The 20,788-nt window shown below is 33.5% G+C and overlaps 9 protein-coding genes across 9 annotated transcripts; 4 read left to right on the top strand and 5 right to left on the bottom strand.

The window, feature by feature from the left end:
- Positions 1–87: 87 nt before the first annotated feature.
- stkA (GATA-binding transcription factor) lies at positions 88–5,554 on the bottom strand (the record flags this gene model as incomplete). Its single annotated transcript, XM_004361187.1, has 4 exons — positions 88–492; positions 571–821; positions 914–3,013; positions 5,521–5,554. 4 exons carry the CDS (start codon positions 5,552–5,554, stop codon positions 88–90), a joined length of 2,790 nt encoding a protein of 929 aa, XP_004361244.1.
- Positions 5,555–5,902: 348 nt separating this feature from the next.
- DFA_05524 (uncharacterized protein) lies at positions 5,903–6,797 on the top strand (the record flags this gene model as incomplete). The annotated part of the gene is made up of 4 exons (XM_004361186.1): positions 5,903–5,994; positions 6,202–6,260; positions 6,332–6,509; positions 6,569–6,797. The coding sequence occupies 4 exons, from the start codon at positions 5,903–5,905 to the stop codon at positions 6,795–6,797; spliced, it is 558 nt and encodes a 185-aa protein (XP_004361243.1).
- Positions 6,798–7,044: 247 nt separating this feature from the next.
- DFA_05523 (uncharacterized protein) lies at positions 7,045–8,442 on the bottom strand (the record flags this gene model as incomplete). Its single annotated transcript, XM_004361185.1, has 5 exons — positions 7,045–7,172; positions 7,255–7,514; positions 7,654–7,674; positions 8,256–8,289; positions 8,433–8,442. The coding sequence occupies 5 exons, from the start codon at positions 8,440–8,442 to the stop codon at positions 7,045–7,047; spliced, it is 453 nt and encodes a 150-aa protein (XP_004361242.1).
- A 144-nt stretch (positions 8,443–8,586) lies between these two features.
- DFA_05522 (uncharacterized protein) lies at positions 8,587–9,155 on the top strand (the record flags this gene model as incomplete). The annotated part of the gene is made up of 2 exons (XM_004361184.1): positions 8,587–8,895; positions 8,967–9,155. 2 exons carry the CDS (start codon positions 8,587–8,589, stop codon positions 9,153–9,155), a joined length of 498 nt encoding a protein of 165 aa, XP_004361241.1.
- Positions 9,156–9,464: 309 nt separating this feature from the next.
- Positions 9,465–12,813, bottom strand: gxcBB (pleckstrin domain-containing protein; the record flags this gene model as incomplete). Its single annotated transcript, XM_004361183.1, has 4 exons — positions 9,465–11,270; positions 11,342–11,536; positions 11,611–11,972; positions 12,051–12,813. The coding sequence occupies 4 exons, from the start codon at positions 12,811–12,813 to the stop codon at positions 9,465–9,467; spliced, it is 3,126 nt and encodes a 1,041-aa protein (XP_004361240.1).
- A 1,239-nt stretch (positions 12,814–14,052) lies between these two features.
- Positions 14,053–14,900, top strand: trappc3 (trafficking protein particle complex subunit 3; the record flags this gene model as incomplete). The annotated part of the gene is made up of 3 exons (XM_004361182.1): positions 14,053–14,109; positions 14,269–14,366; positions 14,495–14,900. The coding sequence occupies 3 exons, from the start codon at positions 14,053–14,055 to the stop codon at positions 14,898–14,900; spliced, it is 561 nt and encodes a 186-aa protein (XP_004361239.1).
- A 214-nt stretch (positions 14,901–15,114) lies between these two features.
- Positions 15,115–16,116, bottom strand: DFA_05519 (doublecortin domain-containing protein; the record flags this gene model as incomplete). The annotated part of the gene is made up of 3 exons (XM_004361181.1): positions 15,115–15,118; positions 15,249–15,868; positions 15,946–16,116. The coding sequence occupies 3 exons, from the start codon at positions 16,114–16,116 to the stop codon at positions 15,115–15,117; spliced, it is 795 nt and encodes a 264-aa protein (XP_004361238.1).
- Positions 16,117–16,655: 539 nt separating this feature from the next.
- On the top strand, positions 16,656–18,194 carry DFA_05518 (putative glutathione S-transferase; the record flags this gene model as incomplete). The annotated part of the gene is made up of 4 exons (XM_004361180.1): positions 16,656–16,708; positions 17,040–17,135; positions 17,236–17,762; positions 17,836–18,194. 4 exons carry the CDS (start codon positions 16,656–16,658, stop codon positions 18,192–18,194), a joined length of 1,035 nt encoding a protein of 344 aa, XP_004361237.1.
- Positions 18,195–18,263: 69 nt separating this feature from the next.
- DFA_05517 (uncharacterized protein) lies at positions 18,264–20,751 on the bottom strand (the record flags this gene model as incomplete). The annotated part of the gene is made up of 3 exons (XM_004361179.1): positions 18,264–19,340; positions 19,465–19,766; positions 19,878–20,751. 3 exons carry the CDS (start codon positions 20,749–20,751, stop codon positions 18,264–18,266), a joined length of 2,253 nt encoding a protein of 750 aa, XP_004361236.1.
- Positions 20,752–20,788: the final 37 nt, after the last annotated feature.

Below are 20,788 nucleotides of genomic sequence, written 5' to 3'. Positions count from 1 at the left end.
TTAATAATTTATATTTATATTTATTTAATTTTTAAAGGTGAAGGGTTATTATTATTATTATTTTTGTTTGTTTTTTAATTTTTTTGTTTAAGTTGAAGTAACATCAAGTCGGAAAGGTTGAACTTTGGAAGATTCATCTTTAGGGGTCATGGTAGCGACGATTTTAGTGTGCGATGGTTCTCTTGAGAATGAGATGAGTGGGGAATTGATCAACTCGGGACTAAGAGGTTCTCTCATAAGATTGGGAGACTGTGGAATGGGAACGGTATGAGCCAGAGTGTCACCATAGAAGAGGGCTTCACGTTCTCTGATTCTTTGGTCAATCTCATACTTTAATTCATCGATAAAATCATTTTTCTTTTGTTCTTGTTTTCTCAAACTTCCATCGATATTGTTTTTCATCTCTTTTAGTTCTTGGTTCACAGATACTCTTGCTCCATTCAATTGATCAACTCTTCTTTTCTTTCTTGATAATAAATCTATTTTCATTGTCTAAAAAATAAAAGAAATAATTAAATTAATAAATAATCCTTATTATATTATTTATATTATAATATTTATATTACATACCTCTACTTCATCTTTAATAATAGTTAATTCATTTGGTTCAATTAATTGATTTTCAACAATATTAATTAATCTGTTTAATAGAGGGTTGTTTGAAGTTGGAGCCTTTTGTCTGTGAGTAGAGTTGGAGGTATTGGCGTTACCCATATAACTACCATCCCAAAGACTTGGGACTGCTCCATCATCATCACCATAGATACCTTGATCATTTCTCTTTTTAAATTTCTTTTTTAATCCTGTTAAAAATGATTCCACTAATTGAAAGAAAACATAAATAATATGTTAGTAAATATTTAATAAATAATAATATTTTGTTTGTTTGTTTGTGTTATTTTCAACAACATACTTTCAGATTTTGGTTTTCTTGAACAATTACTGCAATGAGCACCAAATTGTTGACTATTTTTAAAGGATGAGAGTGGCCAATGCTTGTTACAGTATTTGCAGAAATATCCCTTTTCATCAATCAATGAATCGGAACTACTCGAGTGTTGAAGGATATTCTTTCTCTTTTTCTTGTAGATATCATCTTGTTGTTGTTGGTTGTTACCAAGTGGAACAGTGGTGGAGAGGTCATTCTGAAAAGGCATCGAGTGGAATGGCTGTGGATTGGACATTGGATGGCCAAGACTGGACTTGCTAGCGCCGATAAGTGCCAATGCATTGTGCATTGAAAGTGATGATGATGACGATGATTGTTGTTGTTGTGAAGAGGTTGGAGTTGGTGGTCGGAATGGTAATGGGAGTTGATTACCAGACATTTGTTGTTGGTGTTGGTGTTGTGGGATATGTTGTGGGATATGTTGTGAAGACATTGAAGACATTAATGGCTTGGGTAATTGTGAAGAAGATGAGTTGGAGGAGGAGGAGGATATCGATTGGTTATTATTATGATTCATCATCATTGGTTGATGTTGGAATAAATTATGAGTGAGTGGTTTTTTGTTCATTGGATGAATATGAGTCATTGTTGCATTATTATTATTATTGTTATTGTTATTATTATTGTTATTGCCAACAGACTGTTGTGGAACTTTCATTGATGCCATAGATGAACCAGATGGAACTTTTGGTTGGGATGGGACCTTTGGCTTTTTTGGAATACTGGCTCCGGTCGAGTCCTTACCCTTTAATCTCCATTTAATACCACATGCATTGCAAAGTGATCCTTTACCACTTGGTCCTCTACGCCAAGTTGGTGTGGTTGTACAACCACAAAATTCACAAACTCTATCTGTTGGTGCCACTTTTTGAGATTCGATATAAAATCTTTGTTGTTGTTGATGATTAAATGGTTGTTGATGTTGTTGTTGTTGTTGTTGTTGTGGTTGTTGTTTTTGAACCAAGTCGATGATGGAATTATTATTATTATTATTAATATTATTATTTGAAGAAGTGGATGGATGAATCAGAGATGGTAACTTTGATTGTGAATGATGATGATAATTTTGAAACAACAATGGGGATTTCGGACGATTAATATTTGGATGAATATTGGTGTTGGATGGAATATCTAACGAGTCGATGCCTGGGAGATTATTATTATTATTATTATTATTATTTTTGCCTCTATTGTGAATATCTGGGGATTGGAATGGATGTTGATGATGTTGATGATCGAAAATGGAATTATTAGATGGTTGATGTGGTTGTTGTTGTTGTTGTTGTTGTTGTTGTTGAGTATTAGTGTAACCTTTGATGTTGCTGGCTATTTTGTAGTCAATTTCTGCTGGATCAAAAGTCAAATCTAAAGGTAATTTCATTAAACTATTAGATTTGATACTGGAATTATTTTGTTGTTGTTGTTGTTGTTGGACGATATTTTTATGATTATGATTATGATTTGATGTTGGGTATTTGTTGTTGTTGTTGTTGTTGATGGTAGTAGTGGTGGTGATATTGTTATTATTATTATTATTAATATTATTACTGGTTGTAGAAGTAGTCGTCGAGGAAGAATTACTAATCGTGGGAATAAGATTGGTGGTAGATGAGGGGGAGCATGGAGAAGAAGAAGAAGAGGGAGAGGAAGAATTACTGCTGTTGTTGGAGTGGTGGTTAGAGTGGTTGTGGTGGGTGGTGTTGGAAGTTGTAGATGGATTGTCGACACAATTGTTTTTATTGGTCATATCGAAATATACTGGTGTCTCGGTTGGGGGGGACGATGGACGGGGGGTGTGACTGATATTGCTGATTTTTGTTGTAATATGAGATGATTCAGATATCTGATTGGAATCACCATAGCGTCTACTGCTACTACTACTACCACTAACACTATTACCACCACTGTTGTTGTTTGTGTTTGCAATGGTAATGATGGGGGGTTGATCAACAACTCCAGTTTCCGAGCAAGACATGGAAGAACAGGGAGACGATGCAGTTGATGCTGTTGATGAGCAATTGTCATAATTACTGCTATCGGCAGGGGACGACAATGTATTTTCATCTATCATAATTATTTACTGATTTTCTGATGATGATGATGATGGTTGTTGGTGCACTGATTGTTGATGGTGATGATGATGATGGATAAGTAGGTTTTTGGGACTGCTGATTATGGTTTTCGGTGATGCAGATTGATGATTAAAATTGAATATCGATATGTGATGATGATTGGACACGCGCGTGTTTAATCACTGCACGCAAGTGGGACGGTGGGTGAGGGTGAATATATATGGATGGATGGATTGGGGGGATGGAAAAAGCGGGTGGTGGTTGACGACTGAAAGAAAGGGGTGGTTGGAATAATAAATGAATTTTGATGGATACTAGGGGGGTTGCGAACAATTGCTGATTATTTCTGACTATTTGTTTCCGAGTTTTCTGATCACGCTGAACTTGATTTTTGATTGATGGTAGGGGATGATATTGATGATGGTCTGTGCTTGATTGCCCTTTTACTTTGATGGTGATCGTCGTACGGTTTGATTGGTTGGCTGGTTACTTGATTGATTGTTTGTTTGATGGATGCTGGTGAACAAAAATATGATGATGGTTCTTTAGGAGAATAAAATATCAAACCTTTGGGTTACAAATTTTTTTGATTGTGATGATGGACGGTTGTTAGTAAATTGGAACAATAATAATAATAATAATAATTAATCGATTATTGTATTTTGTTGATAGTATTGGGATAAATACAAACTTTTTGATTTACTAGTAATAATATTTTAATGCAGCTGACTGAGGGAGGAGGAGGGGTAGGAGGTAGGAGGTACTGTAATGCGGAGGGGAGACAGTGAAAAAATTAATTAATTAATTAATAAATAATATTCCTTTTTTTTTCGATTGTGATTGTGATTATTTGATTGATTGATTGATTGTGATTGACTGATTGTGATTGTATATTCTGAAAAAGGAAAATGAATAAATGAGAATAAATAAATTTAGTTTTGTTGAAAAATAAATATGATAATAATGGAAATGAAGAACTTAGAAATGAAGCTTCATATAGTTGTGTTGTGGAGGAGGAGGAGGAGGAAGAAGAGGATGTGTTGATGTGGGGGGTGGATGATTAATCACCATGCAAAGGATGGATGTATAAATATTAATTTATTGTGATGATGTAAACTCTAACTTGTCCTCTCTCTCTCTCTCTCCTGTTTCATTGTGTTGGTTGTGAGGGAAGGTGTAGGTAGGTAGGTAGGTAGGTAGGTACTAGTAGCGGGGACATTATTGATTCCGGATTCAGTGTTGCACATGAATATTGTCGTCACCAACTCTACCACTCCACACCACAACCACAACCACAACAAACTATTACTTTAAGATGATATCCTCCAATGAAAACATTGACCGGCTATATAATCTTTGCAACAACAACAGATCATTTAAAATATCTGTTGAAAGCAACCACCCCCCACACTATTGCATATCACTATAGTGTAGTGAGTGGGGTTGGAGAGAGTCGACTGATTTTGCATTTCTCTGCTCTGTCCATTCATCCATCCACCCATCCATCGGATTGCATCGATGCCATGTAATAGGTGTATGGTAGGTAGTGTGGTGGACAAGATAATCAAAGAGATTGAGGGTGTCGTTTAAAGTTTTGATGACATGGGATGATGGACAATCCATCATATATGATTATGATGATGATGATGATGATAGAACTCTAGAACATTATTGTGTGTTTGTGTGTGTGTGAATGACAATGACAACAATAAAATGATCATGTGATCGAAAGAAGTCGACAGAAAAAAGGAGTGAAAAATGATTTACCAGACCACTTGAATGATCGTGAATCAATAAAAAGAGTGAAATGGAATGGAATGTGATGAATCGACTAATCAATTCCATTTTGTGTGATAGTGGATAAAGATGGATAATACTATCATGGTACAACAATATCATGAATCACTCACTCACTACCCATCTATCTCTGTCTTATCCACCCTATCCTTTGGAAATTTAACTATCTTGAGAGAATTATTTGTTGTGTTGTGGTGGTGTTGGTGTTGGTGATGATATCTTATTGATTAAAATGTGGGTAGCAATGGTTGGTGTTAAACTTACATTTAAGAAAATAGGAATTATTATTTTTACTATGTGACTCGAGTGTTTTATACAGATTATAATTCCAGTGAGTTTTGTATTGTTAATTTCTTTTCTCCTTTAATTAAATATTTATGTACAGATGAATGATATTGATGACAAAAATGTAATCTATTAATTATTAATTAATTAAATATTTTTGATGGTTGGTCTGAGAATTAATTTAATTAAAATCGAAGATATGTTTGTTGTGGTATTTACAAATAATTAATTAATTAAATAAATAAATAAATATTTTGAGATTGCGATTTGTGTTTTTGTTGTTGATGATGATGGAAGATGATGAAATGAAACCTAAAAAACGAAAGTTGTTCTTCTTATTCTTCTTCTAGTTCTTTTTCAATATTTTAATATTTATTAATATTAATTTCAAATAGGTAGTAATTCAATTCAAATTACTACGATGTTGTTGTTGTTGATTTTTGATAATCATTATTTTATATGAATTTCCTAAATAGGAATATTAAAGTAAAAACTCAATTTAATATTTCGATTCATTGCAGGTGGCCTAATGAACCCCTATGGACCATACGATTGGGCCATCATCTGAAGCCCACCTTGAAAAAGTCACGATTTTTATTTTTTGTCGTCATCTCTTCTGTGTCTGTCAGAGACGTTACTTTGACCAGTCACACAACAATCTTCATAGTCAAAGATCAACTACCACTCACCCCCTATTCACACCACCGCACACTGCATCATCATCATCAATAATCAATCTCTCAATCTCTCTATTACCTATTTCGTACAATTATTACTAGATTAAGAAGAAGAAGAAGACATGTCTGACTTTACCATTACCAACCCTGACTTTACAGCAACTATTACCAACTCTGTAGAGCTTATTGCTACCTCATTTGGAAGTGAAGAATTGTAACGTATTAAATGATTGATTGATTGATTGATTGATTGATTGATTGATTGATTGATTGATTGATTGAATGAATGAATGAATCAACACCTGTACAACAAGCTACTTGATCAAGGTAGTAGTCAATTCAATTCAATTTCAATATTCAATTCTATCCAACTTCAAAATATATTTATACCACTACCTTCTTTCTCTCTCTCTCATTCAAGTAAAGAAATTAAAAAGATTAGATACGATGTTTTTGTTGTTGAGCAAAAGTGTCCTGAAGGTATGTATGGAACTAACACATAATGCGTGAATGATAATAACAAATATATAATTATTATTATTTGATTCTAGATGAAGAATGGGATGAATATGATGAAAAGGCAACTCACTATTTATTAAGAGTCAATGGAGAAGCTGTTGGATGTGCCAGATCTAGACAAATATATTATCCAGATTATGAAGGTAAATTGGATACACATGTTCTTAAACTAGAGAGATTCGCTGTACCACAAAATCATAGAGGAAAAAAGTATGTAGATTTATATTGAGTGAATGGTATTTCCAACTTTGCTTACCTGTTTTTTATAGTCATGGAGGAGAACTAGTCAAGCGTACAATCAAACAAGTTTACAAAGAAACCAAAGACAAAAACTACCCATTATATATTATCAATGCACAACAATACGTTGAAAAGTTTTACCAAAAGCTTGGTTTCGAAACTGATCAATCTATACCAATCTTTTATGAGTGTGAAATTCCTCATGTTCGTATGATTATCACTGCTGCAACTGTTTCTTCACAACAACAACAACAATAATGAATGAAATAAATCCAATCTGAAATCAGATCGGATAAATAGTTGTAACACCCAAAAGAAAGAGAGGGTATATTATTTCGTTTAATGGATTGGACGAGTTGTGGAAATCTAATAATTATTTTGGTCAGTTACCAATTCTATCAGTTTTAATTAATTGGTAATATATATAGTTAGAGATATTATGACATATCACTACCATTGTTTTTTCAAATGAAAATCTGATATTATCATTCATTGGATTTGTTGTTCAAGTTGTTGGACTCGTCGTTGAAGTTGTTGAAGTTGTAGAAATAAAAGATCTGAATTGTAGATCTTGATGGTTACATAATTGGATTTCAATGCTACAAATAGCTCCTTGAAATCTAATATTATATACTTTAAATATCAAAAAAAAGAATTTAAACATCAATATATATAAATATATAGAAACAAATATTTTTCACTTGTGTTTACTTACTTGGAATGTGTTCATTACGATTGAAAAGAACTACAATGTTTTCGGCAGCTGTACGACTTTCAAAGGTCATGGTAATATTGTTACCAATAAAAGGGTTTTGAGGAGAGAAGTATCCATATCCCAATGCCTGGGGAATTGGTTGTGGTGAGGAAAGGGCATAATTTACTCTACTATTAGATAGTCTTGATGACCATATAAATGTATTCACTATTAAATTCTTGTATTGTTGAGTTAATTTTGATGAAAGTTGGAGAGCGTTACTGGAATACTACTCTTATTACTAATACTAATGGGCCACTACTACCATAGTTTCAGTCTTTCATTGTTTCTTGTCATGTAAATCAATAATTAAGAAATGATTTTAAATTATTATTAATAGTTGATATATTTGAAATATACCTGCCTACCTTTAGAGTTGTCCTAAATAGAAGAATTCATATTTTAGTTGTACGACACACTGTATTTATAAAATTCGTTTTCATTATAATAATCTATTATTCTAAAATCAATACTTTAAAAAATAATTTATAAAAATTAATAGACCCTAATCATCCTATCCTCAAGGAGAAATGAAACGAATGGATGATCTTTTCACTCTATATATTTATTTAGAATATAAACAGGTTTTACTATTCAGACCTATGAAGAAAGGATGGATGAACAACCAATTTTTTGTAGGGGTTGTGAACCCATTCATGCATTCTTCTATCCGCTTTTTATCTCAAAGCACGTACGCTCTCATTTTCAAATGAGGAGGATACCATCAAGAAGGGTATGACAGCTGCGCATTGCAATATCCGCTCGCCATTGAGAGAAACAGTGTGGTGGTTTCATTCTTCATCAACCCCCCCCAACCACATTACATTCATTTATTGTTTTTATGGAGATGATCATCTTATCCAAGGTAGGAGGTTAGTTGATACAGATAATACCACCAACTACCATCAAACATCGACAACCAATATAAATAATAATATTATTATTTATCATGGATTGCTTACCTTCTTAAATTTTTAATAAAAGCTGCTGGTACTGCTGATTTTAATTGTTGTTCTCCAATCCTTTCAAATTTGTCAAAACTTCGATTTTCAAAGTTTGAATAATTATTATTTTTATTGTTTTTTTTCAATTAATTAGGCATAGCCAAAGAAATAGTGTTTTCATAGCTATCCACATACAGACAGACATTTATAGTCACGACTTAATAGTACACTATATTAATATTAATAGACAGACACATACCAGTTTATAAATCAAATATCAAGAATAAGAAATCATAAGTTAAAGTTAACATTCACCAACCAATTTATTAAAATATATTAGAAGAAGAAAATGAAATATTTGGTTTGTGTAGACGGATCGCATTCAAGTCGACTAGCCGCTTCAAAGGCTATCTCTATGACAGGTGAAGAGGACACTTTGATATTTTTATCAGTATTCCCACCACTACCAATAGACAATTCACAATGTTCGCCAAGTAAATATACGCTCTCTAAAATGGTCATTGAAATGATATCAGGTGTTCCTGACCTCGTTGATACCACCGAAGACACTATCCAACAAATTAAAAATTCAAACAAAAAGAGAGATATGGCTGTAAAAGAATTACATTATTTTAAAGAACAACCAATTCCAACTCAAGTATGAAATGAATGACAAGAGAAATTGTATTTACAAATAATAATATTAATATGATTCATTCTTTTCATTAGGAAACAAAATATTTATTAGTAGGATCTGAAGATATATCTGAATCGATTACATCAGTTGCTGATAAATTCCAAGTTGATTGTGTTGTAATGGGATCAAGAGGAATGGGTAGTATCAAAAGATTATTATTGGGAAGTGTATCATCCCAAGTTTTACAAATGTCACATTGCTCAGTTATGATTGTTAGATAATAATCTTTAATTTAAATAAGTAATAATATTCTCCTCCAAACACAAACCAACAAACCTTGTAAATTTTCCAAATTCAAATTATTAAAATAGTAATAATATTTAAAATCAATTCAAATCAGTATCAAATGATGGAATCTTTCATTCCATCATCCAAGTAGTAAAAATAATAATTAATTATAAATCATGTATATATTTTTTGTAAAATATAATATCTCAAAACAACAACAAATAATAATCCTAAATAATAATAAAAAGTTATTTTAATTTTTTAAATTAATTTTATTGTATATATATGGCTGGGGATTATTATTATTTTTCTTTTACAACAACAGTAGTGGTGGTTGGCTGGTTATTAGTATTAATATTATTATTTTCATCCTCTTTTACAATTACAGTGGTATTATTGTGATGTTCTTCATGATCATCTGCCGATTTGTTGTTACCATTGCCATTTGTTGATAATGACAATGGATCTAAAGGTTGTGAAAAGGCATCCTGGATAAGAGTAGAAGAGGATGGTTTCTTCTTTTTGCTACGAAGTGATGCAAACCAACGAGACTTTGATTTGGTCGAGTTGTCATCGCCACTGTTGTCAGTTAGATCCTCTTTGCTGTTTTTGGGTGATACAGAGCCAATCGAGGTCGGAGTGGAAGATGGTGATTGTGAGAGAGGACTATCGGCTCCAGCACCCACCTGTGAACGACGCATGGTTTGTCTTCTGAGAATGGAAAAGTCACGGTCACCTGTAGTGGCAGCACCAACACCATTTGGTGAAGAAGATCCAGTAGAAGGCGATGACGATCCAGCAGGAGAATCACTACCATCTTCTAGTGCCGACTTGATGTCTGACTGTCCATAGAGACGACCCTTGATTCGAAGGGTGGCATATTGTTGACTAAGAGCAGCCTTTGCAATACCTGCACGCTCTTGTGATCTTTTCATTGCTTCTTCATTTACAATCTTTCTATTTTCCAAATCCTCCTTTACCTTTTTGAATTCATTAACCCAACAATCCTTTTCCTTGACACTATTACATAGAATCTTTAAAATACATGTGCCAAATGAATCACATAGTTCAATGATCATATCATTGGTTGATGTTGATGATGTTGATGTTGAAGGTGTTGAGTCGCTCGTTGATTGTGGTGGTGGTGGTGTTACAGTTTGTTGTTGAGAGTTGTTAGTATTGTTGTTGTTTGTTGGCGTAGTTGACGATAGAGGTGGTGTATTGTTGGAAGTAGTGATGGTACGTGGTTTTGGTAATGGAGCAATACCAGCTGGAGAGTTGGTAGATGTACGATTTCTTTGACCTGGATCCGATGAGGTCAATGGTGGATGCGAAGAACTGGTGGTAGATGGTGGCGCCGATTGTCTCAAGTATTGTTGAGTTTGTGCAGAAGAGTTGTGATTGGCTGGTTTAAAATTGCTTGCTCCCGATGGAGATGGAGGTTGACTGCCACCTGGAATGACTACACCCGTATTGCTAGCTGAACGTGGAGGTGGTTTTGGTGGTGCTGGCTTGTTATATGGTGGTGTTGCACCTGAAGCAGGAGGTTTGGCGCTTGTTGAAACTGTTGGTTTGGCTGTTACAAAGTTATTAGTTGGTGTAGAAGTAGTAGTTGTTGGAGTGGTCGTGGTTGTGGTAGTAGGAGTGGTAGATTTATCTTGACTATTAGATAATGGTGAATCGGTTGGTTTAGTTTGTTGTTGTTGTTGTTGTTGTTGCTGTTGTTGAATAGTTTGTTTGGTACGTATTGTTACAAGATTCATACGAATCGATTCTTTTACTTTAAGATGGTCCTTTCTTTTGACGAGACCACTAGTAGTTGGTTTGGTACCTACAAGGACATCGTTAAAGAGGTATATGATTCGAGGTGACTCCTTTCCATTGGGACTGATAACATGGAGATTACCTTCATACACAAAACGACGATGTGGTTCTGCCAAATTCTCAAACTTGCCAACAAAGTTGTTTTGGATTTCAGTCACCTTTTGAATGTTTTCAGCTTCACGTTTTTTTTCATTGACATAGGTTGCAACCTCTTGCATTGTCTTTAAAGATTCTGTCAAATCATTATAATCTTTGTGATCTTTCCATGTATTTTTAACCAAATCCTAAATAAATCATAAATCATTAAATAAATAAATATATATTTCATTTTCTCTCTCTTTATCTTGATACATACAGCCAATAATAAAGTATATCTTGGAATTCTTTGTACAGGTAAAATCAAATAATCATTGATTGATTTTCCATCGATTGCTTCCTTTTCAGCGATAAATGATTCAAATTTCGAATTATTCTTTCTATTGTTGTTGAGTATTTCATAAGATTGTGTATATTCTTTAACGTATTGAGTATAAACTTTTAATAATAGAATCTATTGAAATAAATTAATTAAAGTTAGTTATCTGTATTTCTTTGTTTCTTTTTCTTTTTCTTTTTTGTTCTTACAAATTGACTAAAAATGTGACCAATTTTTTGGAAATGAGACCAGTTTTCAATGATTGGTTTAAGGTCTTCAAGGAACTTGTTGTTGTAGTTTTTGATGACTTCAATGTTTGAAAACATTTGTTTAAGATGCTCGTGTTTGATATTTAATTTTGCTGCGTTTTCTTGGATTGGTTCAAAGTAGTTTTTTGAAAGATGTGCCAAATTCTTTACATAGATTTCTTCGGTTGAAAGTATTTCTTTTACAATATTGTGTCGATAGGCTGCATTTCTAACACGACGATGGAATTGTTTACGTTGTAAAAGTCCTCTTACCAATGCTTGAATTCTAATCCATCTCTTTTCAAATGGTTTTGCTTTTTGAACTAAAAATAGAAAGTAAAAGGAAAGGTTAATTTAAATGATTGAACAAAATAATAATTAATAAATTATTGATTTCATACTAATTTGAGCAGGAGATAAAGAAGGTCTTGGTCTTGGTTGTGAAGATGGTGTAATGAATTTGTTGGTGGCAGAGGCAGAGGTAGTTAGTGAACGATGTTTGTTGGCGTTGTTGGTACTATTTGAAAGACCGTTGTTGTTGTTGTTTAAAGATGGTTGGAGTGCCTTGGTACATGGTTGACGTTTCAACTGTGAGATGTTTAGTTTCTTGAGTACCTTTTCGGCTTCGGTCAATTCAGCATCGCTAAATGGGATTGCGTGGTCTTCTGGTAGTTGTTGGATGGCCTTGCTCTTGTCAATCTCGCCGACAAGGTCACCAAACACTTCGAGTGACTCGAGCACCTTGATATCGTTCTTGCGGTCGATGAGATCGGTCACTTGGAAGATATAGTACCGCGAAACACCGACATCTTCGAGTGCCTGTAAAAAGAAGAGTAGGTTCTCTCTAATCTTAAAGTTGAGTTTGGTTCCAGTGTGTATCTTGGGAATAGAGTCTGCACGAACAGTCATCATCACTCGACACAGCAAGACACCGTCGCGTATCGCCTCAAACAATGTCTCTTTTTCATCGATTGTCTCGCCCAACACAGTCTCTATCCATTTTCGTATGGTCAAACTACGTTGAAGGAATGCCAAACAGCTTTGCGTAAAATTAGCTGCTCCTGCCTTTAATGTTGATCTTGCATTATTATTATTATTATTATTATTGGTACCATTAGCAGCATTACCATTGCTTATGGTTTCATTTGTTGTTGTGGTGGACATAATCTCCCGACACAAATTTAAATTGTATAATAATATATTATTACTGCGTATTATATATATGTATCCTATAGTAAATGATTAGAGTTAGGATAAATTATTTAAATATATATATGAAATGCAATGAACAACGTCGACAAAAAAAGAGAGAGATGGATTTGGAGGGAGGGGAATATGAGCGACCATCATTGTATAATCAACCGCCGATATAACAAACAAATCAATCAAATATTTTAAAAAAAAGGTAGGTATAGATAGCAACACATCTCTCACACTCTATTGGTTCGTTTGAATTGGATTGTGATATTTTAAGCACTTTGCAAGTACTCTTAGTATGAAGATAATGGGTGTGGTGTGTGACTGTTTTGTGTTGTGATTTGCGACGAGGGTTGTTGACAATGCTGTTGTTGTTGCTAGTGTGTGTGTATTTGCTAATAAGTGGATCGGTTGCGACAATGATCAATCATTGTCCAACTAACAAAGATTCTCATCATTCCGTTTTGGGGGATTGGATAGGGTATGTGAAGGAAGGTATAGGTATATACATGAGTGATATTTACCTATAGAGTATGGTTTAAATCGCGTACTAATAGTTTGTTTGTTTGTTTGTTTGATTGATTGCTACCAACTCTATCTAGGTTGAATGTATTGATAATTATTACTACTATCTTTCAAAGCTGCGCGCCTACAACAGATGTTTTCTTCTTCTTCCTCTTCTTATTATTAATTAATATTACTGATTGCAGATTGGGTGAGGTGGCAGTGATGTGATTGATGACTTTTGCAGTAACCGTTTGGTGAGTCGTCTTTTCTATATAATCGTACAAACAGAAGAGGTCCTATTGGGAATCTTCTTTTACCAAATATGTATCAATTAATCCTGCAGAAGGAAGGGTCGTGTGTATGTGTGTGGTGAGATGCCTTTTGAGTAATTGAAAGAAGGAAGGAAGGAAAGAAAGAAAGAAAGAAAAAGGAGGGACTTTACTATCTATAAATTATTTGAATACAACGTTAATACTGGCGCAAAAGACAAGACAATCATCATGTGATAATGTGGAGGACTCAGTTTTCGTTTGAAAAAATAGTTTTGCAAGAATTTGATTTTTGACAACCTACCCCTCATTATTATGCAAGTTTATTAGAGAGCAAACTTGCGATGAATTGATCAATTTAATAATAACAACCAAATCACACCACTTCACTCATCATTATTCATAGATTGTTATTATTATTAATAATAAAATGAGCAAGAAATACGAAAAGATTGGAGAGACTGTATTCTCTAAAGTTGACAAGATTGTGAGTACTTCTTATGCAAATATTAATATGATCTTATGATATGACACCAGTGGTAGTGTGTCATAGACTGTCGAGATCATTTATCATCATCGATAGTACTATCTCTCTCTCTTTCTAACATATGACTTCATTTGTTTCATATATTCTATCACTATCTAGAATGCAGAGCTGTTTACATTGACATATGGGGCATTGGTTACTCAACTAATCAAGGATTATGAAGATATTGAACAAGTTAATATTAAATTAGAACAAATGTATTGTACAACAACAATCAAGATGACAGATGACAGATGACAGATGACGGATGACAAACAAACATTCAATGTTTGGTTATTGAAAGAGTATGCATTTGTATTGATTGATTGATTCATATTCATTTTAGGGGATATAATATTGGAGTTAGATTGATTGAAGAGTTTCTTGCAAAGAGTGGAATTGGAAGATGTAATGATTTTGTAGAGACTGCAGAAGTAATCTCTAAAATTGGATTTAAAATGTTTCTTGGTGTCACTGCACAAATAAGCGAATGGGATCAAGACAAGAAAGAGTTCCATCTCATCATTGAAGATAACCCTCTTATCGATTTTGTAGAATTACCAGAACATCTCAAACACAAGTTATACTATTCAAACATTCTCTGTGGTGTCATTAGAGGTGCTTTGGAAATGGTTCAAATGAAGGTTAAATGCACCTTTGTAAAATGTGCTCTCTCTGACGAATCATCATCAGAGATTAAAGTGGTTTTAGAAGAAGTTCTTTCTGATTTGGCTCCAGTTGGTTATGATTAAACCAATCATAATATTGGATAAAGATATCTTTTTTTTATATATATACTAGTACATCAACATCATCATTTATTATTTTAAACAAATAATAAATTGTAAAAATATCACAATTTACATATAACAACAACCATCAACATCTGGAACAACTACAACTTTACAACTATATATATCTCTGGATCTAGGTTTGCGCAAATCTATCTACAATTTATTTATTTATTTATCTATTTAATATTATTATTATTAATTGGTTGGGTATATATATATATCTGTTTTACTTTTTTAAATTACAATTCCGTCAATTACATTACAATGTGTGTAGTAAGTATTTCTTTTCTCTTTTTTTTTTTTTACTCATGGAACTTGTAATGCTTAGTTAGATCAAGAGCCTCTCCAGCACAGCATAGATAATTACCACCATCTTCTATATCCTCCAAACCTTTTACAAGAACACCTTGTCTATTGTAAACCTTTCTCACGGCACCATTGACTAGACGAACTTGTTTGGAGAGTTCCTCTTTTAATTGATCATAGGTTTTGTATTTTGAAGGATGGACAGTGATACGCTCGCCCTTGTGATTGTCATCGGTGTTTCTAAACGCCCAGATAACCTTTGATTTCTCAAAGGATTCGAAACGCTTTGGACCAGATGGAGGTGAAGTGACAGAGGAGACAGGTGCCTTTTTGGGTGAGGCAGCTGCTGGAGGTGCAGTCGACGAGGTAGAAGTCTCTTCATGACCACTTGGTGCAGAGGATGTAGATGCTTGTTCACCTCCCTTGCTTGCTCCTCCTCCAAACAAGCCAACGAGGCCCTTGGCAACAATCGATTCATCCAATTTTTCAGCAGCACATACAATGTAATTCTCACCATCTACCAAATCATCCAAACCCTTTACCAACTTTTTATCCATACCATACAACTTTTGAACCGATCCAGTTACCAATTTAATTTTAGCATTTAATTCTGTTTTGAGCTAAAAAAGAATACAACAAATGTTAATAAGTACATCTGATCAGATCAAAAAAATTGATATATATTTGTATAACATACTTGATCATAAGTTTTAAACTTTGTTGGGTGTACTACAATACGGACACCTTCTTCTTGATATCTATCGGCATTTCTCCAAACATGTAATACCTTTCCTTTTTCAGTTTGTAATCCAAATTTTTGCATTCCTGTTCTAGTTGGTGAAGTTATACTACTAGTAGTAGATGTCATGATTGATTAAAAAATAAAATGTTAATTAACTTTTATAATTTATATTCTTTTAAACGACCGATTGATGATAATGATGATGATGACGAATGTGTGGCTATTTGTAATAAAGTTGATGAATAATATATATTTAAATGATTAATTTGTTGTTGTTGTTATTGTTCATTTTGAATAACGTTATTATTGAGCGCCAACCATCATCTCATCATCATTGTCTGAGATGTACACCAATCAATCAGATTCACCCACTCCTCTCTCTTACCACCATGGTAGTTTTTTCTAGTGTGTGATTTCACACTAACCATTGGGTTGATTGTGATTTAAATTCTTTACTTACTCTATATTTACAACTAGTTTGTTGTTTTCTTTTAATATTAATATTACAATGACAATAAATATTTATTTATTTATCTAAATTCTCTGTGATGTTACAATGGAGAATGTAGAAAGTGATCAGTCGACTCCATTGTAGTGTTGGGCAGTGCCATTACTATTATTATTTTACAACGGTTAAATTTTAAAAAAAGGCAAAATTCATTGAAATGGGTCTTGGAGCTATTAATATTATATGTATCTCCTTTTTTACCCTTGAAGTGTATTGAATTCAAAGAGCTCAGCGAGTAAAAGACGATAATTATTAATTATTATTATATTTTTATTAAAATGGATGACAGAACAAGAATCAAGAGTTGAGCTGCTCTGGAATATATAATCTACTAGAAAAGAAAAGATTTTCTAAATAAACAAGACACACAGAAGTCGTCGAGAAGTGAGTGTTATACGATCTTCTCTTCCGGAACAATTCGAATTTTTTCGCGACCTCCCGAAACCGTGGTGTTGCTTATTTCAGCTTGGTTTGCAAGATGATTTAAATAAACACAATTTGAGTAGGTAGTTCATTCAAACAAATTATTTTACATATATAGAGATAGACAAATAAATACAAATACAAATATAAATATAAAAATGTCAACAGCAACAACATTCATTGATATCCCAACAAATCATATTCAAACTAGAAGGTAATATAATTTATAACAATAGACAGACAAACGATAACATTGAGATATCAAAAACTAACGTACCTATACCTACTATCTATCTATCTATCTATATTTATAGACCACAATCAAGTTTTAAACATTGTATTACAAAGGGAGGAGAATTCCCACCTGAACAAGGTAGATACTTGCTTATCATCAGTTTAGCATGTCCATGGGCACACCGAACTTATATTGTTAGGAAGTTAAAGGGATTAGAAAGCACCATCGATTTGGAGATTGTAGACTATTTCCTCGGTAATGGAGGATGGCATTTCTCTGATCGTCATGGTAGTACACCTGATGTCAATGGTTTCAAGTTCCTCAAGGAATACTATATCAAGTCTGATCCAGAGTTCTCTGGTCGTATCACCGTTCCAGTATTGTGGGACAAAAAGACAAACCAAATCGTCAACAACGAGTCAAGTGAAATCATTAGAATGTTTAACAAGGAATTTGACGAGTTCTCCTCGCGTCCAGGTCTCACCTTTTACCCAGACCAACATGCTCAAGCCATCGATGAAGTCAACAGTTGGATCTATGATAACATTAACAATGGAGTTTATAAATGTGGTTTTGCTTCCGGTCAAGAAGGTTATGATAAGGCTTGTAAGTATAAAAACAAAACAACAACAAATAATAATTCCCAAACTAATCCTATTATATTATTATTCTTATTTAGTTGAAAACCTATTTATTCATTTGGACAAGGTAGAGGAAATATTGAGCAAACAAGCATTCTTGGTTGGTAGTACCTTTACAGAGGCCGATATTAGATTATTTACCACTTTGATTCGTTTCGATCCAGTCTACTATGTTCACTTTAAGACCAACAAGAGAATGATCAAAGACTACCCACACATCTCCAAGTATCTTAGACGTATCTACCAACACTCTGACATCAAGTCAACTGTCGACATGTTCCACATCAAGCATCACTACTATGAGAGTCATAGACAAATCAATCCACTCGGTATCGTCCCAGTAGGTCCAGAATTGGATTACTTGGAATCCCCAATTGAAGAGAAATTAATCTTTTAAATAAAAAGATATCAATTTATCTCTATTTCAATTTTATAAAAATGATAATTAAAGGATTTAAATTCTAATTTATTTTTTGTTGTTTAATTGAAAACTGAATTTACCTGGTACTTGAAAGTTAAGGTCAAGGGCATTGGGTGAGACACATGCAGAAAGTGTTTCTCCCTTGTCAAAGGTCATTTGACCACCAATAGTATTGCCTTGGCCAGAGAAACAACTATTAGTAGTCATAGTAGTTCCATATCCCCCACCCTGATATCCACCTTGACCTCCAAGGCCTCCACCAAATCCACCCTGATATCCACCTTGATCTCCACCAAGGCCACCGCCGGATCCACCCTGATATCCACCTTGATCTCCACCAAATCCACCTTGATATCCACCTAATTGACCTCCACCACATTGTCCTCCACCCAATCCGTTACCAAAACTAGGATGAGGATTGGGATTGTAGTGTTGTTGCTGTTGTTGTTGTTGAATGGCTTCATTTTGAATTTTTGCAGATACCATTGATTGTAGAGAGTTAATTTCAGACATTGCTCTTCCAAGTGCTTCTTGATGTTGTCTAACCATTTCAGCATCATGTCTGTTTCTAGACTCTTCTAGTTGTTTTAATTTCTGATGACCTTCAATTGCTTGTTGTTTGATTTGGTCGCTCATTTTTGCCAAAGCAGCAGCCTGAGCTTTAGCAGTAGCCTTTAGGATTTTTTGGCTCTCTTCTTGCTTGTTTTTGATGTTTTCTTGCAATTCAATGGTTCTGTCATCCATCTCTTTTTGTTTTACTTGTCTCTCTTGAATGTTTTTCTTCACTTCCTTTAATTCTTGATTATAATTCTTCATCGTCTTGAATTGTTGCTCTTGATTGTAAAAGTCTTGTAAAAATAGCTTCCATACTTGATTTCTAGCAGGTCCTTTTGACTTTTCTTTATAGATTGTTTCGATTCTTTGGAATCTATCCATTAAATCCTTGAATTCAATTTCATCTGCTCTTTTAAAATAGTTGTTTGTCAAATCGATTGACATTGGACCAATGATGGATTGATTATACTTTTTAGACTTTTCCATATTCTTTTGAATGAATTGATAAAGTAATCCACCATCAATTTCAATTTCTCCATTCATTTCTTTATTTAAACTAATTTCATTCTAGAATAAGAGAGAAAAAGAAAAAAGAGAAGAAATATTAATAAATAAATAATAATATTAAATTAAATATATATATATATATATATATATATATATTAATATTTCTATATATATTAATATTTACCTTAAAATTTGAAATTAAAGAATTAATTTCAATTTCATCAGTAATCATATTATCAATCTTTGAAACAAATAATTGTAATGATTTTGATAAAAAGGTTTCATGGAGTTTGAATAGTTGATCGTATTCGATTGGTATGTCAGTGTTGGTGGCATTGGTCATTCCATCTAGATATGCTTGGGTTGATACACGACAAGCTTCAATTTTTTGTGTTGAAACTATATTATTCCAAGTTGATTCAATCGATGGTACAACACCTGGTTGATTAATTGCCTTTGTATATTCAACAACCATTTGAGATAAAACTATAGATAAAATGGATAAAGAAAGAAGAGAAAGATAAAGATAGGATTAATAAAGATTGTACAAATGTAAGATTGATTTTAAAAAATATTTGTTTGATTTGATTAACATACTAGGACCATTAATGGTTGTTCCATCTTTAAAACCATTCTTTGGTTTAGAGGTATTTAACATTTCAGTGATAAACATGTCCAACTCTTGATCGAAACCATTATGATCAATGTGTGGAAGAGAGTATGGTTTGAATGACTTGAATGTACGAAGGATCATTCGACTAAGATCATTTTTCTTCTTTTCTTCTGGAGTCGGTTCAAATTTATCGGTAAAAGTCAGTACATTGTTGATAATGTATTGACCAAGAGTAACAGATCTTCCATCGACTGTTGGATTCAAATAAAAGTCTCTGATGAGCCAACAAAAGTTGGGTAGATGATCTGTCATTTCAGAGGGACTATTGATAGTCTCGTTGACCTTGATTTTGAATGATTGATTGAGTTTGCAAACGACAGAGATTTGATCGATATCTGAAGCAGTGGTTAGATTCTTAGAGTTGTAGATGAATGTAGAACTGAGCAACATTGAGAGGAGAAAGATTGCATTGTCAGAGTTGTGTGATGATGAAACATGGTTCATTCCCTCTGCGTCAAGTAACAACACTGCATGACTGCCACGGTCAATCACTTCAGTCGACATCCATATACCGTGTGTACATGCTTCGCTTTGATTCGATACAGGAAATACTTGAGATTGTCGACCAAAGAACCGACCAGCAACCAATGATTTACCAGTTCTTGACATACCATTAATACTAATGACAGCTAATGGTTTGTCGATTGATTGTAAAATCTTTAGAGCATCTTGGTTTACTACAAATTGAAGTGGTTCGTCTGGTCGTACATTTTCATTTAAAACCAAACTATCTTTAATCTTTTCATATCTGTATCTATTGGAATGAATTAATGGTATCGATCCAACTTTTACTTTCATTTTTTCAAAAAATAATAAATAATAAATAATTTATAAA

This window comes from Cavenderia fasciculata (genome assembly GCF_000203815.1).
Source record: "Cavenderia fasciculata unplaced genomic scaffold Scf_Dfasci-G-o-80e12.f1-5, whole genome shotgun sequence".
NCBI lineage: Eukaryota > Evosea > Eumycetozoa > Acytosteliales > Cavenderiaceae > Cavenderia > Cavenderia fasciculata.
The sequence above is the reverse complement of the archived record's forward strand: the minus strand, read 5'-3'. Positions and strand labels throughout refer to the sequence as shown.